Source organism: Suillus plorans, assembly GCF_016647745.1.
Source record: "Suillus plorans strain S12 chromosome Unknown HD556scaffold_13, whole genome shotgun sequence".
Lineage (NCBI taxonomy): Eukaryota > Fungi > Basidiomycota > Agaricomycetes > Boletales > Suillaceae > Suillus > Suillus plorans.
In genome coordinates this window covers 486346-502622 of record NW_024537397.1, presented here as the reverse complement: position 1 = coordinate 502622, position 16277 = coordinate 486346, and the positions used below count along the sequence as shown (strand labels likewise).

The 16277-nt window shown below is 48.7% G+C and overlaps 4 protein-coding genes across 4 annotated transcripts; 2 read left to right on the top strand and 2 right to left on the bottom strand.

Annotated features, from left to right (window-relative positions):
* Nucleotides 1-1292: 1292 nt before the first annotated feature.
* On the bottom strand, nt 1293-1658 carry HD556DRAFT_1232275 (uncharacterized protein; the record flags this gene model as incomplete). The annotated part of the gene is made up of 1 exon (XM_041297498.1): nt 1293-1658. One exon carries the CDS (start codon nt 1656-1658, stop codon nt 1293-1295), a length of 366 nt encoding a protein of 121 aa, XP_041163266.1.
* A 2557-nt stretch (nt 1659-4215) lies between these two features.
* Nucleotides 4216-6212, bottom strand: HD556DRAFT_1266874 (cytochrome P450; the record flags this gene model as incomplete). The annotated part of the gene is made up of 11 exons (XM_041299120.1): nt 4216-4429; nt 4476-4598; nt 4655-4736; nt 4793-4879; nt 4933-5035; nt 5082-5204; nt 5250-5499; nt 5554-5682; nt 5732-5868; nt 5923-6019; nt 6067-6212. The coding sequence occupies 11 exons, from the start codon at nt 6210-6212 to the stop codon at nt 4216-4218; spliced, it is 1491 nt and encodes a 496-aa protein (XP_041163265.1).
* Nucleotides 6213-8441: 2229 nt separating this feature from the next.
* HD556DRAFT_1462175 (cytochrome P450) lies at nt 8442-10589 on the top strand (the record flags this gene model as incomplete). Its single annotated transcript, XM_041308272.1, has 12 exons — nt 8442-8478; nt 8614-8719; nt 8773-8869; nt 8924-9060; nt 9113-9238; nt 9293-9542; nt 9592-9714; nt 9761-9863; nt 9917-10003; nt 10060-10141; nt 10198-10320; nt 10376-10589. 12 exons carry the CDS (start codon nt 8442-8444, stop codon nt 10587-10589), a joined length of 1485 nt encoding a protein of 494 aa, XP_041163264.1.
* Nucleotides 10590-13189: 2600 nt separating this feature from the next.
* HD556DRAFT_1306028 (uncharacterized protein) lies at nt 13190-15904 on the top strand (the record flags this gene model as incomplete). Its single annotated transcript, XM_041299861.1, has 12 exons — nt 13190-13256; nt 13282-13342; nt 13824-13854; nt 13935-13983; nt 14033-14199; nt 14281-14739; nt 14780-14884; nt 14927-15053; nt 15165-15281; nt 15465-15575; nt 15601-15634; nt 15757-15904. The coding sequence occupies 12 exons, from the start codon at nt 13190-13192 to the stop codon at nt 15902-15904; spliced, it is 1476 nt and encodes a 491-aa protein (XP_041163263.1).
* Nucleotides 15905-16277: the final 373 nt, after the last annotated feature.

The window sequence follows — 16277 nt, the reverse complement described above, 5'->3', positions numbered from 1 at the left end:
CAGACTCACTCTCTGAATTGTTGTACCTTCACCAGTTTTCCAGGTTTGCGTAGGACAACAGTTGTAAAGTCCTTCCATGGGGGGTGATATGTCCGAAGCATGAATACGGCTGTAAAGAGATGAAGTAAGTATTGGTTGAGTAGGGCCGCGCAACGAATGAAAACAATGTTGCATATGCCGTCGGGTCCAGGCGCCTTGTAAGGGCTGAGTTTGGCGATACTCCTTGATAGTTGAGTTCCGTTGATAGGTGCTGGCGTGTGGACTGGTTCGGGGTATATGACCTCTGCTGGGACGGATGAGACAGCTGGTGGAGGCGGAAAGAATGTGCCCGCTAGGGCCGCGCTTTTCTCCTCATTAGTGTCAGCAAGGGAACCGTCAGGCCGTCGTAACGTTGGGATTCTAGAAGGGCCACCATCGCCCGCTGCTGCTGTGAGGTAGTTGTTAGCAATCCAAATATCGTTACCTTCGATCTCTTCGAGCCAGCTGATCCAGTGTTCTTTCTTAGTCTGCTTGATGGCTTCCGTGTACTGATTACGTTTGATGCAATATTCCTCGTGGCTGGGGTGGTTAGCATTGTCGCGCAGTCTATATGATCGGTGACATAGTTTTGCTACTTCGCGTCGCAGAATGGTGAGGTCCCTTGTCCACCATCGTTTGGAGTGGGGGTTAGGCTTCGATTTAGGGACAGTCTGAGCTATCGTGCATTGAATCGCAGAGGTTAGGGCCCGCGCTGCATTCTGGAATTCCTTGTCAGTGACGAGTGACTGAGCAGGAGGAAGCGTATCCAGTTCTAGAGCTAGACGTTCATTGAACATCTCCCAGTCCGTTTCCCTAAAGTTGTGCTTCTCCTCCACTGTGGCTCTCGGGACGTCGAATTCTAGAATACTAAGTATGGGGAGGTGGTCAGTAGCAGGCCCGCGCAATGCTGGGTTGGTTGAGCAGCTCAGAAAGGAGTCGCTAGTGTGATCCGTGCAGAAAACATTGTCGGGGCGTGTCCAGTTTTTCGAACTTGAGGACTGTAGCGTCGGCATGCCTTTCAGCAGGGCCAATATCATACCATAGTCCGCCAGAAGGTCCAAGAGAGGTTGAGCTGTGTTAAGATAATGGTTAGTGAATAATTGGGTGTTACGGTCCTCGTCCCAAAGAGGGTGGTGCCTATTGAAATCACCGAGCCAGATCATGTGGTCGTCGGCGGATGGACGTAAGTTCCTTATCTCTCGTTCTAGGAAGGAGGCAAGTGCCTCCTGGGTGTTCATTAGTAAACAATCGTTATAAATATTAAATATTGTGCATCAGCCGAATGGGCCCCGAAATTGGATTACGACAATGTCTGGCGAAGGAAATGCGAGTTGCTGCCATGAGTTAGTTTCTAGAGATTTGGAGACGAGAGTGACCACTCGTGACTTAAGATTAGGTGCTGAGAATCTGGTGGTGGGGTATACGGCGTGGAAGTATGGGGACGATATGGTATTCTTCATTGAGTTGATGTGAGGTTCCTGGAGGGCGACGATGTCCCATTCTCGGGCGATAGGACTATTAAGGAGTGAATGCTGCGCCACAAGTGACGTATTTAAGTTCTGTTGCCATACGCGTAGTCGAGTCGATGCTTCGATATGTTGTTCAGACATTGGGTGGGGTCGAGGGCCGTGGGGTCGCATAGACGGAGGAGGATGTGAGAGGGGAGTCCGTTATGGAGGGGGTTGGGGAACGTTGAGCTGCCGGAGTGCGTTGTCCGTGGTCCCAGACCTTGTTGGCATTGGCGGCAATCGGGATTGAGTTGGGTCCTGTGGGTGTGGGGACTCTGAAGCCCCTTTGGCTTATGTGACGTGGTGCTCCTCGTGTAGGATGTCCTCTAATGGGGCGACGTGATTCGAAAGGAAGGTTAGTCTGGCGGAGGGGTGGTGGGCGATGTGGATTAGTGGGTGGCGGTGTGAAGGTCAATGTAGCTTTCTGAGGTGGAGCTGGCTGTGAGGGTAATAGTACCTGGGTCCAGGGATCGTCGGTTGGGAAGAATGGCATGGAATTTTCTGGATGTTTGGCGTCTATCCCTGCGCATCTGGACTCAAATTCAGGACAATTCCGGTTCCAGCTGGCGTGGTTGTCCGAGTTGCAGCTAACACAGAATAGGGTGCGGTAGGCGTTGCAGTCATTGGTGCGGTGATTCTTTCCGCAGGTACCGCAGGTGTCTCGCGGGGCCTGACAATCTTTTGCTATATGTCCCCAGAGCTGGCATCAAACGCAGCGTACAGGTTCACGTTTATCCTTGCGGGGGTGCAACTTTTCTTGACCGATGTAGATGCCGTCACGAAGCGCTTTGTTAGCTGGATGGGGATCTGTGAAATGGAAGATTGCGTGAGCGACCCGTTGATCCGGCGCTCTGCGTTGACTTGGCTTGATCCAATTGGTCGATTCAATGGCGCCTGGTGTCATATCATTTTCCTCTTCTACCGTGCATAACCAATCGGGGTCTTCGATTCTAGAGATGACAGGTAAGAAGGGAACAATGATAGAAAAGCGCCTATCTTTGATGATGACAGCGTTGTCCAGAGCGTTGGTGATGCTGAGGCGAATCTCAGGACGTCTAATCCATTTGGCAGCTGCAATGGAGGTTAGTTCGACTATTATTCCCCCGCTTCGGAGACGGGTGGTAGCTTTAATGTTGATTTCCGGTGTGTCGTCTGACTGGGATGCTGTGAACGCTTGTTTTAGCTTGCTCGCTATGATGGTTGGGGTGGCTTCAGGAGCGAAGAGTGTCTGGCCCGGGATAGGGTCTAGCAAGATCTGGCGCTCTCGTGTGGCCGCGCGTGCAATCGCTGCCGATAAAGGTGCCGGGGTCTGAGTGTGTTGTTGAACTATTTCGCTGTATGATTTTGAGGTTCCTGACTTCGTCGTGCTAAGGGGAGAGGTTAGGGATTCCATAGCGTTCTTGACATCAACAATGCTGTTCAGGACCGCGTCGGCCGCTTTTTCAGCTCTTGTGGCCGCTGCAGATGCAGATCCGTTGTCGTCCTTTGAGTTTTCTGTTATATTGTCTTTCAGTTTCGCAATTTCATCGACGTTTGTTTTGAGGGTCTCTGAGGCAGTGAGAATGGAAGCTACGTGTGGTGAGATGGCCGCAATGACATGGGCGGATAGTGAGGATGATAGGTCCGCAGCTACTTGGGTTGTGAGTGAGGCTGAGATAGACTCCGTGATTTGCTGAATGTTGGGAGTTGCAGCATTGGCGTTATTGTTAAGGTTGTCTTCCAAAAGTAGGACTGTGGCACGGAGGCCTTCGACGACGATCCGGGGAATTCCTGTGTATTGGGTGATATAAAGAATCGTGAGTAATAGACTTTCGTTTGAAATGGGGGTGCCCGGTTGACGGAATGGAGACTTCTCTAGGAAGGAAATACCACTTTCTTTGTCTTTAACATCGTATTCTTGCTGCATAATTTCATCTCTTGGCAACAGTAAGGAGATAGTGTTGCGGTAAGATGTCCTGGTTCTATTGGTGGGAGTGGGGACACGGGTGTTTGAATTGCCGGGTCCCACAGACGTTGAACGCGTCTTCCCAGTTGCCATTTGTGCTATATTCGTCAGTATGAACTACTGAGTTTAGCCTGGCAGATTTTTGGGTGGTAGGTTGAGAGACTTTTGGCGTTGGGAACGCCTGGAACGCCGGTGAGCGCAGTGCTGGGTGCCGAGATTTTTCAGGGTCCTAGCTGGGGTGCCACTTGGTGTGTGACCAAGAAGCGATCTGTCACATAGCTTGAGGTGCTTCAGAGGTGCCTCGAAGTGAAGTGAAGGTTAAAAAAAATGGGGCTGTCAGCCGCGTTAAAGACTACCGTGACCGGAACCATGAGAATGGGAAGCAACACAATGAAACCCGTTTTGAGAGCAAAGTCAAGTTGTCCGCTCTTCGTTTTGGCCAGGTGGAAAAAGAAAGCGCACGGGTGGTGGCGAAAGGATTGAATGATAGCACTTCACTACCATACTTCATGTTGTCCGGGGGCTGTCTGTAAACGGTTCATGATCAGCCACGCAACTTGGAGACTATCGATTGATGCGTGGTAACACCAAAGGGTGCAAGTTCATTATTATGATCGTGCCTGTTTGAAGATATACAAAGTTAGGTGTAACGATGAGTTTGAGTCGGACTGATAACGAAAAGACTCCAAAAACGCAAGACGAACTCCTTTGCACAAAGATCCAAGTTTCTAGAATAAACGCCTCTTATTTGCCTGGCGCGCATAGTTCCCTGATCACGTTCTCATCAACCCTCTTCGCAAAACATATCTCAAACGGAGCAGCATGTATGTTCGCAGTGTCCGAGTATGCAAGCGTGTCAATCTTCGCTGCAGGGTTCTCCGAAAGGCGGAAAGCCCACAGAATAAGAGCCGTGTTGATGAAGACCGACCGATTCGCGACATGTTGACCAGGACATACTCTGGTCACGCATAAGAAATGGTCGAGAGATGAACGATACCACTCACCGACGGCCAAAGCTAAAAGTGAAAAACCTCAGATCACCGCGCACACGACCTGCATCGTCAATCCAACGCTGAGGATTAAACCTGTGTGGTTCCGGGAAGACCTCAGGGTCGTTTGCGATGGCCCTGAAATACGAGCGTCAGACCCAAAGGTCATAGGACGAAAATGATTGCGTACTGACCAATGGTTGCCAATCACAGTTGCACCTGCCGGAACGAGGTAGTTCTTCCAAATGATGTCCTTAGTCGCGCGATGCGCAAAGCCTGCAGGGCAAGGGGGTCGATCATCATTGCGTCGTCACAACTCAAAAAAGACATACCTCCAAGAGTGACAGGTCTCCACCTGAGACTCTCGAGCATGAACGCGGTAACCTGGGGTAGCATTTCGTGATCAGCAAACGTCGGCACTAATCAGGATTTATTTGAGTCAGTTGATGCACAAAGAACAGGGATAACCTACGCCGCGCACGCCCCACGACATCATCGAGTTCCTCTTGTACGCGAGCCTGCACATCTGTATGAGTGGAAGCAGCCATCATCATCATTGTGATTGCGGATGCAGTCTACAACAGTTGTCAACTTAAGACGCAATGCAATGTAAGAGCTTACCGTATCAGAACCAGCCGCAAACATCGCTCCTGCAATGTATGCCAGGTCCTTGTCTTCGAGCTGGTACTGTTTCTGGTGCTCTAACATGAACCTCGCAAAGGATGGACTTGTAGTCCCCTCACGCTTCACAGTGGTGAGCGAGCATATTATCAAAACAAAATCACGAACCATTTGTCTTCGCACTGCGTCCAATTGCCTGTCATAGAGAGCAAGTTCTTCTTTGTGCCATGCCTTTAGCTGACTCAGGTAGCCTGGGAAGAAACGCAGTATTGGATACGCATCCACAAGGTATGCTCCCGGCTGGATAGCTTGACCAAAACGCGCAAGAGCCTTATTGATGGCAACCACTTCAGGATCTGTATATGAAGTCGGAGTAGTTTTTCCATAGGTGAAGGACATGACCACCGAAGCTGAATAACTAAAATGCTCGAATTACCACCTGAACCGCGCAAGAAAGAGCTAGTGTTCGTACCGCATGGCATGACCTTGGTGGTTCTTTGGATCATTCAAGATATCCAGGACCAGATTCTTCGCATGCCTGGTCTGGATGGGCTCGTAGGTCGCCGCAACCTTGGGTTGCAAGCCTGCATGCAAGACCCTGCTGTACATTCAGTCTGGTTGATCGCACCCGGTAGAGACAAGATGCGTACCTGCGCAGCCGGCGCAATCTCTCACCAGAGCCCTGAAGCAGCACTCCCAACCCGTCAGCTAACGTCTCTTGCACTGCAATAGAACGCGGGCGGTCGGCAAGATTTGCTCCCTCTTTTTCCATGATATCCACTGCAGCCTATGACGTGATCTACTTCATGCCTGGATAGACAATGCATTGTTTTATACTGACCTGATGGCGTCCTATGATCACGGAAATCCTATGGCCTTGTTTGAGGGAGAACACAGGTCCATATTGTTCTGTCCATCTCGCGAATTGAAACGGCACACTGCGTGAGGAGTTAGATAGAGATCGCGTTGGTGTCAAAAGACTCACTGTGACTTTGGCATCGTATTTCCTAACAGCCAACGTCCAGGCGGTCCAGGCGGTAAAGGCAACCGCCTTGCGGCCTGATATCGCTGTTTCACTATCCAGACGTTGGCTAAGATAATGATAAGGGTGCATGCAATGATAATCGCCATCGAAATGGTCCGGCTTGCTGATAGTCACGATTCAAACACCCCGCTACTTTACAACACGTTTCACAGAACAGAGAGGCAGTAACTTGCTGTGATGAGCGATTAATACGGTGAGATCAGAGTGCATTATTACACTGGCTTATACTCACACAAACACAAATTGAACGCCTGTGCGGAGTAATCGGACCTGTGTGGATGACGCATGTGGCAGTCTTCCTATCATAGTATAAGAAACTAATGCGACCACCCTACCAATAAGTTAGTAGTACTTGGATGCGCGAGTGCCAAGAGATTTGGACCCTACCTGAAGATTAAGGTAGATCTTCATGTCGTTCTCGATGACCACGTTGGATTGCCAGTCGCGGCGCAGGACCGTGGCGGCGTTGTCCATTGGCAGGTTTACAAAACATTGTAATGGAGGTCAACGGGTCGGCGGGGTCATCATTCTACAAATAGAACTTTGCACTCCGAACCTAGGCTCCAGCCTGGCTTATGTCTACTCCGAACCTATAAGTAGCTACGCCTACTTACCATTACATACCTGTAAGTTGTTTGCATAAAGATTTTCAGAGAAACCGCACAACACGTGTTTGTATATATTTGTCACAGAACGAAACCCTGTATGTTTTGCCTCATTGCTACCACGATCTCCACCAATCGGCAAGCTCTGAATCACTGAGCCGTAGGGATTCATAAGGCATCAAGTTTTTTGCACTAGTAAGTGAGATGCTAGTAATTAGGTTATCAGTTCGGAGTACAAATGTCTATTTTTAGAATGGTCACGCCGAGTCGATCTCCATTACAATATTTGTTTTGTGAACCAACGGTCCTGTGCTACGATCAATCCAGTGGGTCATCATGCATCTAAGAAGTAAAGTACGATGGTTTTCGGAAACGCACGGGCGCTCGCATGGCTTTCGCCTATTTCGCCTATTTCGCTAAAGGCCACATGGGAACGCTTAGCTCGCTTAAACCTCTTTTTGGAAACTCGCGTGGCTTTGTCACGTGTTTTCGAGCGCCGACTCAAATAGCGTCGCCCTTTGGGAAGTTAGCATGACCTTGGTATCTGTATATGTACATGGCATTAAATAATGAAAAAAAGATGTGTTTGAGCAGGGTCCAGGCAAGGCAGATATGTGATTATATTTGAGTTTTTTCCCTACTGTAATTGTTATGATAGTATTTGTATACATACAGCAAATAACAGAACAACATATAATACAATTACAGATGGGAAAACAAATATGAAATAAAAGAGATTGGGGGATGAATGACAGAAGGTAATGAAAAAATAATGGAAGGGAGAAAAAGGCCACTGAGAGACTCAAAAAATGGAGAATGGGAATGGGAAACTGGGAGAACCAGAGGACGGGAGACGGGAGACGGGAGACGGGAGACGGGAGACGGGAGACGGGAGACGGGAGACGGGAGACGGGAGACGGGAGACGGGAGACGGGAGACGGGAGACGGGAGACGGGAGACGGGAGACGGGAGACGGGAGACGGGAGACGGGAGACGGGAGACGGGAGACGGGAGACGGGAGACGGGAGACGGGAGACGGGAGACGGGAGACGGGAGACGGGAGGCACAGAAAAATGGGAAAATGAATACATTCAATGATACTGTTACATATTTTGTAATTTTATGTTGTGTAGTAGATTGTATTTTTACTTTTGTCAAAATCCTGCTCAAATAATGTAGAACTGACTGATCTTATGTACAGTAATGTACTATGTACTTTTACATGGTGTGGTAGATTGTACTTTTAGTTTTTTCAAATGGTGCTCATAAATGTGCCTCTTTTTCAAAATACACTATTGAGGTGTGATCTTATTCAAAATACACAATTTATTAGGATGCAGCCTGAGGCCAGGAAGCCAAAGGAGGGCGCAGCCCTCTTTGGCTTCCTGTGACAAAGGAACAATGCTCATCAGGAGCCTTCTAAATTATTGGGATGAAGCTGAGGCCAGGAAGCTAAAAAAAGAGTGCGAAGCACTCTTTTTTGCTTCCTGTGCCGAAGGCAGAACGGGTGTGGACTAGTCGAGAACGACATGAAGATCTACCTTACATAATCTTCAGGTGGAGTCGAAATGCCTTGGAACACACATGTCCACTACTAGCTTATCACCTGGGTGGTCCAGGGAGACCGCAATACGTGACTCGCACAGGTCCGGTTTATCAGCGCAGGTGTTCAAGCCGTGTTTGTATAAGTATTGATAAGTCGGTGTAATCATGCACTCTAATCTCACTGTACCCGTCGCTCAACACAGTAAGTCACCACCTCTCTGTTCTGGAGTACTTAACGTGTTGCAAAGTAGCGGGGTGTCTGAATCGCGACTAGCAACAAGCCAGACCATTTCAATGGCGATTATAATTGCCACATGCACCCTTATCATTATCTTAGCCAGCGTCTGGATAGTGAAACAACGATATCAGACCGCAAGGCGGTTGCCATTACCCCCTGGACCGCCTGGACGTTGGCTATTAGGAAATGCGATGCCAAAGTCATAGTAAGTCTTTTTCAAGGGACATCAGCATTATCTCTATCTAACCCTTTGCGCAGTGTACCGTTTCAATTCGCGAGATGGACAGAACAATATGGACCTGTGTTCTCCCTCAAACAAGGCCATACGATTTTCGTGATTATAGGACGTCATCAGGTAAGCATAAAGCAATTCATCGTTTAGCCAAGCACGAAGTGAGTCTCGTCATAGGCTGCGGCAGATATCATGGAAAAAGAGGGAGCAAATCTTGCCGACCGCCCACGTTCTATTGCAGTACATGAGACGTTGTCTGGCGGGTTGGGAGTGTTGCTTGAGGGCTCTGGTGAGAGATTGCGCCGGGTGCGCAGGTACTTATCTTGTCTCTACCAGGTGCGATCAGCGAGACTGAATGTAATGCAGGGTCTTGCATGCAGGCCTGCAACCCAAGGTTGCGGAGACCTACGAGCCCATCCAGACCAGGCATGCGAAGAATCTGGTTCTGGATATCTTAAATGATCCAAAGAACCACCAAGGTCATGCCATGCGGTACGAACACTCGCTCTTTCTTACGCGGTACAGGTGATAATTCGAGCATTTTAGTTATTCAGCTTCGGTGGTCATGTCCTTCACCTATGGAAAAACTACTCCGACTTCATATACAGATCCTGAAGTTGTTGCTATCAATAAGGCTCTTGCCCGTTTTGGTCAAGCTATCCAGCCGGGAGCATACCTCGTGGATACGTATCCAATCCTGCGTTTCGTCCCAGGCTACCTGAGTCAGCTGAAGGCATGGCACAAAGAAGACCTTGCTCTCTGTAACAGGCACTTGGACGCAGTGCGAAGACAGATGGTTCGTGATTTTTTTGTCATGATAAATATGCTCGCTCACCACTGTGAAGTGCGAGGGGACTGCAAGACCATCCTTTGCGAGGTTCATGTTAGAGCACCAGAAACAGTACCAGCTCGAAGATCAGGAACTGACATACCTTGCAGGAGGGATATTTGGAGCCGCTTCTGATACGGTAGGTTCTCACATTGCATCGCATCATAAGTTGACAACTGTTGTAGACTGCGTCCACAATCACATTTATGATAATGGCTGCTGCCACTCATCCAGATGCGCAGGCTCGCGTACAAGAGGAACTCGATGACGTCGTGGGGCGTGCGCGGCGTAGGTTATCCCTTTTCTTTGTGCATCAACTGACTCAAATAACTCCTGATTAGTGCCGACGTTTGCTGATCACGAAATGCTGCCGCAGGTTACCGCGTTCATGCTCGAGAGTCTCAGGTGGAGACCTGTCACTATTGGAGGTATGTCTTTTTTGAGTTGTGACGACGCGATGATGATCGACCCCCTTGCACTGCAGGCTTTGCGCATCGCGCGACGAAGGACATCATTTGGAACAACTACCTCATTCCTGCAGGTGCGACTGTGATTGGCAACCATTGGTCAGTAGGCAATCATTTTCGTCCTCTGACCTTTGGGTCTGATGCTCGTGCTTCAGGGCTATCGCAAATGATCCTGAAGTCTTCCCGGAACCATACAGGTTCAATCCTCAGCGTTGGATTGACGATGCAGGTCGTGTGCGCGGTGATCTCAAATTTTTCACTTTTGGCTTTGGCCGTCGGTGAGTGGTATCGTTGATCTCTTGACATTTCTTATGTCTTACTTGAAAATATCAGAGTGTGTCCTGGTCAACATGTTGCGAATCGGTCGGTTTTCATCACCACGGCTCTTATTCTATGGGCTTTCCGCCTTTCGGAGAATCCTGCAGCGAAAATTGACACGCTTGCATTCTCGGACGCTGCGAACATACATGCTGCTCCGTTTGAGATATGCCTTACGAAGAGGATCGATGAGAATGTTGTCAGGGAACTATGCGCACCGGGCAAATAAAAGACGTTCATTCTAGAAACTTGAATCTTTGTACAAAGGAGTTCGTCCTGCGTTTTGGAGTCTTTTTCCGTTGTTTTTCCGACTCAGACTTCTTGTTACACCTAACTTCATATATCCTCAAATAGGCACGATTGTAATCATGAACTGGTTTTGCCTGGTGTTGCCACGCATCAAGTATCTGTCGATACACCGCAATACTCTCCATGTTGTATGCCTGATCGTGAACCGTTTACAGACAGCCCCTGGACAAAATGAAGTGTGGTGCTGAAGTCCTATCCCTTTACCATTCAATCATTCCGCCACTCTGCATGCGCTTTCTTTTTCTAGCTGGCCAAAACGAAAAACAGGCAGTAGACAACTTGAATTTGCTCTCAAAGTTGACACGGGTTTCATTGTGTGCTTCCCAGTCTCATGGTTCCGGTCACGGTAGTCTTTAACGCGGCTGACAGTCCCATCAGCCATAATGTTTTACCTTCACTTCGAGGCACCTCTGAAGCATCTTAAGTTATGTGACATCTCTCGCTCAGATCTTACTCAGCACTTCAAAGCTGAATTCAATTTGGACGACTTGATCTTCCCGAACATGCCTGTCCTTCAACCCTCTAACAATTTTCTTTCACGATCCTCCGCGAACATCTGGTTTATGTATGTTCGTATTGGAGTCTGAGAGAACGGACGTACCTGGAGATGAGCGACGTCGGACGATAGCCAACGTCCAGGCGGTCCGGGGGGTAATGGCAACCGCGTTGCAGCCCGATAGCGTTGTTTCACTATTCGGACACTGGCTAAGATAATGGGTGCATGCGGCAATGATGATCGCGATTGAAATGGTCCAACTTGCTGACAGTGACAATTCAGACACCCCGCTACTTTGCAACACGTTAAGTACTCCAGAACAGAGAGGTGGTGACTTGCTGTGATGAGCGACTAGTACATACAGTGAGATCAGAGTGCATTATTACACTGATTTATACTCATATTGAACACCTGCGCGGAGTAATCGGACCTGTGCGAACGACGTATGCGGTCTCCCTATAGAACCTGATGTGATCACCCTGGCGATAAGTTAGTAGTACTTGGATGCGCGAGTGCCAAGACATTAGACCGCACCTGAAGATTAAGGAGGATATTCATGTCGTTCTCGATGACCCATTGGATTGCCAGTCGCGGCAGTACCGTCGTCCACCAGGTTTACAAAACATTGTAATGGAGGTCAACTCGGCGGGTCACCATTCTAAAAACAGAACTTTGCACAGATTTTCAGAGAAACCGCGCGACATGTGTTTGTATATATTTGTCACAGTACGATCAGAAACCCTAATCTTGTCTGACACAATCTATCAATCTGTCACCAGCATCAGAATCTCTGTATGTTTCGCCTCATCGCCTCTCATTACTACCACGGGCTCTACCAATCGGCAAGCTCTGAATCGCTGAGCTGCAGGGATTTATAAGGCATCAACCTTCTTAGACTAGTAAGTCAGAACTGGGAGTTTTGCAGATTAGTAGTAATTACATCACGAAATCGGCTTGGAGATGTTTTGAATAGATAGTTTTGACAAAATAAAATCAAATATACACAAATTATATCCAAAGATAAAGTCATAACTTAGCCTCGGCATAATAACAGTGAGGGATAAGAAATTGTAAAACAAATCTAATTCTGTTGAACATATGTATGTCTCACAAACTATGATATTTGACAGATAAATCATTGAAGGAAGTCGCCATCTTTCCGAAATAATGGTCACCCACTGTCTGAGCTTGTCTTTGCGATGCCCGTTTGCAATGTCACCCGGTTAGTAGGGAACTGCACGGGTATGGGTAACCCTTGGCGGGTCGCAGGTACGGGTACTGCCGGGTATGGGTACGGGTCAGGATTTTGTGACCCGTGCAAATACCTGTACCCGTGATGTACCCGTCACAGTCGCAGTGTAGCCATTCTATGCTTGGGTACATTCACAGTGCGCGCACACGGCGCATCTAGAGTCGACTCTACATCAGCAATATCTCACATTTCCTTTTCGGTCTGATTCATATTATTGCTCTGAAAAAAGTCGCTAAGTAAAAAAAGGAAACCTCTGATGTTACTGATTCTACTGATTTCACTTTTTACAAACTTGGTTCAAATCAATATTGTAGTATAAGACGCGAAAGTGAATTAAGTGCGGTAATACATTTTTTTTTGACAAATATGTTAGTATGCGATTGGTAACAATAAAAGATGAATATACTTCGCGCACGGGTCTGGAACAAACAGACACTCTCAGTTGTGCCGCGTGCGCGCGAAGGTAAACGTGTACTACTCGAAGTAAGTAAAGGTGAATATGTGAAACTGTGAGTACCTCACCTCAGCCGTGCATGCGAAGGCCAACATCTGAGGTGCGAACCGCTGAACCAGAGTCTTGTGTGGTGCGATTGGTTAGGTTGGGCTGTCCCTAGAGTGTTAACTCTAGGAGGGACAAAAGTGTGGAAGCCGCTCACCCATATAAGACCAATTAATGTGGCTGGTGTGGATGGCGGAGCTTTGAACGGAAGTTGAATTTCGCACGTTTAGGAATAAGCGTGTCGATGCAACCTTTTTGTTATTCACCAGAAGAATGCTTACTACTCGCGGCGTTACCCGCCTCTCACATCTCAGAAGTTGTTGCCTGCCATTCGCAGACTGTGAGTGTGCTGATCCTCCTTCAAGCTCAAGCCATGCTGATAGTAATACCCACCTCTCGGAAGTCGTTGCCCACCGTTTGCAGACTGTAAGTGTGCCGATTCTCCTTCGAGTTTAAGCCATGCTGATCACAGTCCTTTCCCACCAGTCGCAGGTCTGCAGCTTACCTCCCACTTCACCAGCGAGGCAACAGCGAAAACTTGGATCTGTCAGCATCACAGCGTTTTGTACCATTCAAGTTTTTACTGCCGCCACCTTCATATTGCTCTTCATCGTAGTATTACAGTTGAAGTTTTGTTCACTTGCAATTTTGACTGCTTTGTCTAACAGTATTCGCTCATTTTCTAAATCCTATTTTAATTGACTTTTTGTCGTGTTTCATTACTTCACTTATTGTACTGAATGATCACTTTTTCATCTTACTACCAGAGCGATAAGTGAAATTAAGACGAAAATAAGAGATCGACTGGTCTGAATAAGTCAGTGTTTGCTTATCCAGCGCTCCTACTTATTTGTGCTTATTAAGTCATTTAAGCACATCAAGTAAATGTGAGAATTTCCTGATGTAGATGGGGAGTTGGTGGTATTAGGGCTGCAAAGGTGCGTGTTTTTATGCTACTTCATCATGCTAACTGATCATTTTTAGTAACTTATGATTACTCTTGTGCATACCACCACAGTCCACTCGCGCCCTCTCATTCTTCCTCAGTCGTTCGCTGCTTGTTCCAGGTGCGCATGTTTTTTTTCTTCTCGTTTACTACTATCTTTAACTTTACAGTGTGCTACTACCACCACTCGCGCCCTACTACCACCACTCATCCTGCAGACCCGTACCCATGGACCCGTACCCGTACCCGTACCTGGCCACACAGGTATGGTGTGGCACAGGTATGGGTACGGGTACAGGCTGGAATACCCATGGGTTACCCGTGCTATTCTCTACCGGTTAGCAATCAAGGGTTACAATGTCCTGCAATATCTTGACGCATAGTGTGGTCATTGCTCGCAGTTACATTATGTCTCTAGGGATCTGCACGGGTACGGGTAACCCGCGCGGGTCACAGGTACGGGTACTACTGGGGTATGGGTACGGGTTGGGATTCTAAGACCCGCGCTCTTACCCGTACCCCAGCTATACCCGTGCCTTCCATAAACGCCATACTTCCTGCGTGCACGCTACAACCGGCACCACCACCAAGCACTCAGACTTCCTGCCGGCAACACATCAGCTCTTGTTTTTTGCGTCGAAACTCAAAGGTCCCGCGCTCGTTTGGTATCAGGACTTACCGCATCCCAGACGACACGACTGGCCCACCCTGCAAGCTGCCGGCCAGATGCAGAACTCGCACCCGCCACCACATCGCTACCAACACCTTCGCATTCAGCGGTACTTGCCGTATCCCCCACGCCACGTTCGACAACACCCACTATGTCGCTGTGCAGCACGCTGACGGATGCCACCAGCAAGCACCATCCAGCACCTACGTGACACGCTGACTCGCCAGCATCGAGCGTACACGCTCAGACCACGCCAGTGAATGCTGGCGTGGCTCGAATGCACACGGAAGACACCAGGACGAAGAGAGAAGGAAAAGAGGAGGAACGAGAGGAGGAAGGAATGATCTTGTCAGTAAGTCGCTGTCCTGACTCTGCCCCCATTTTCTGCAATGAGGATGCGACGCCCGACACGTCACACTCTCGCGCCACCACACCACCATCTCCCATTTCGACACGCTCACCTTCGACTTCGATCGTATGCGACACACCACCTGCCACGACATCAGCATCTATTTCGACGCGTCCGTCATTCGCGCCGTGCCTCCACTCCTCCTTCTTGTGCCATCCACATATGTTCGAGTCACGTCAGCATTCGCTGACGTGTGCTGGACATATGTGCTAAGCACTGGCAGTGATACCTATGGTACCCGCGGGTAAACCCTGCATGGGTGCGGGTACGGGTCTGAGCTTGTTGTACCCGCCGAAAACCCATACCCGTCAGAGTGGGTACGGGTTTTTGCCGGGTGCGGGTGCGGGTCAGGTCCCCAACACCCCAGGGTATACCCGTGCGGATCCCTATATGTCTCAAAGTTGTTTAGAGTTGCTATTGAGTGCAATACTTTGTCCTGGCCTACACACTAGCCAGACCTTTTAAATTCAGTAAGAATTCTAAACATTCCTAGATCTAGTACAATTGCCGAAATGCATTACAGAATCTATGATGTCTTCCTGCCGATTCCGTCATTGGTGCTTCTCCATCATTGGTGCTTGGTACCTCTCCACTGTCCGCGGCACCAGGAACCAACAATATGAACATTGCCATAGTTAGTTAACATTGACTACAGACAGAAAACGCGCAAAAGCCCCACCACGAGTCCACGATGTGGGCCTAACTTGTCTCATCTTCCTCCTCCCTCCCTTTCCCCGGTGCTGTCCAGTGTCCGCATCTGTTCAAGCCATGCCAGCCTTTGCTGGCGTGTGCTGAGCGTGTGCGCATGACATCAGTGGGTGCTGGAATCGAATGGGGGTCGAAATTGGTGCACTGGGTGGTGTTGGTGGTGTCGGCGATGACAATGGCAAGACTAGTGGCGAGAACGCTAAGATGGGACATGTGTGGGGGTTCATGTCGCTCTGGGGGTGGAGTAACAGCTAGTATCCACAGGATCCGAGATAGACGAGGCGGGAGAGTGATAAGTCTGAGCTCAAGCCAAAATGGGTGCAGACGAGCGACGTGTTGACGTCGGCTCGTGCCCTGCAATATGTTACGCAGTGATACGAATATTTTCCGTTACTGTACCACTCACCTTAAAAGGACCAGCTCCAGTGCAGTTACATCTCAGTTCTTTACGAGAAACTGAGATATGAGTTAGCGTTCGTTCTCGCGTCTGAAATATCGTACTGACGAGACTGTAGCGTACCTTGTGTGCTAGGTAAAGAGTTTGTTAATAATAGTTCTTTACGAGAAAGTGAGATCGTACCTTGTGTTTTAGCACGCGCGCTCCTACTGACGTCTCACTATTCACCAG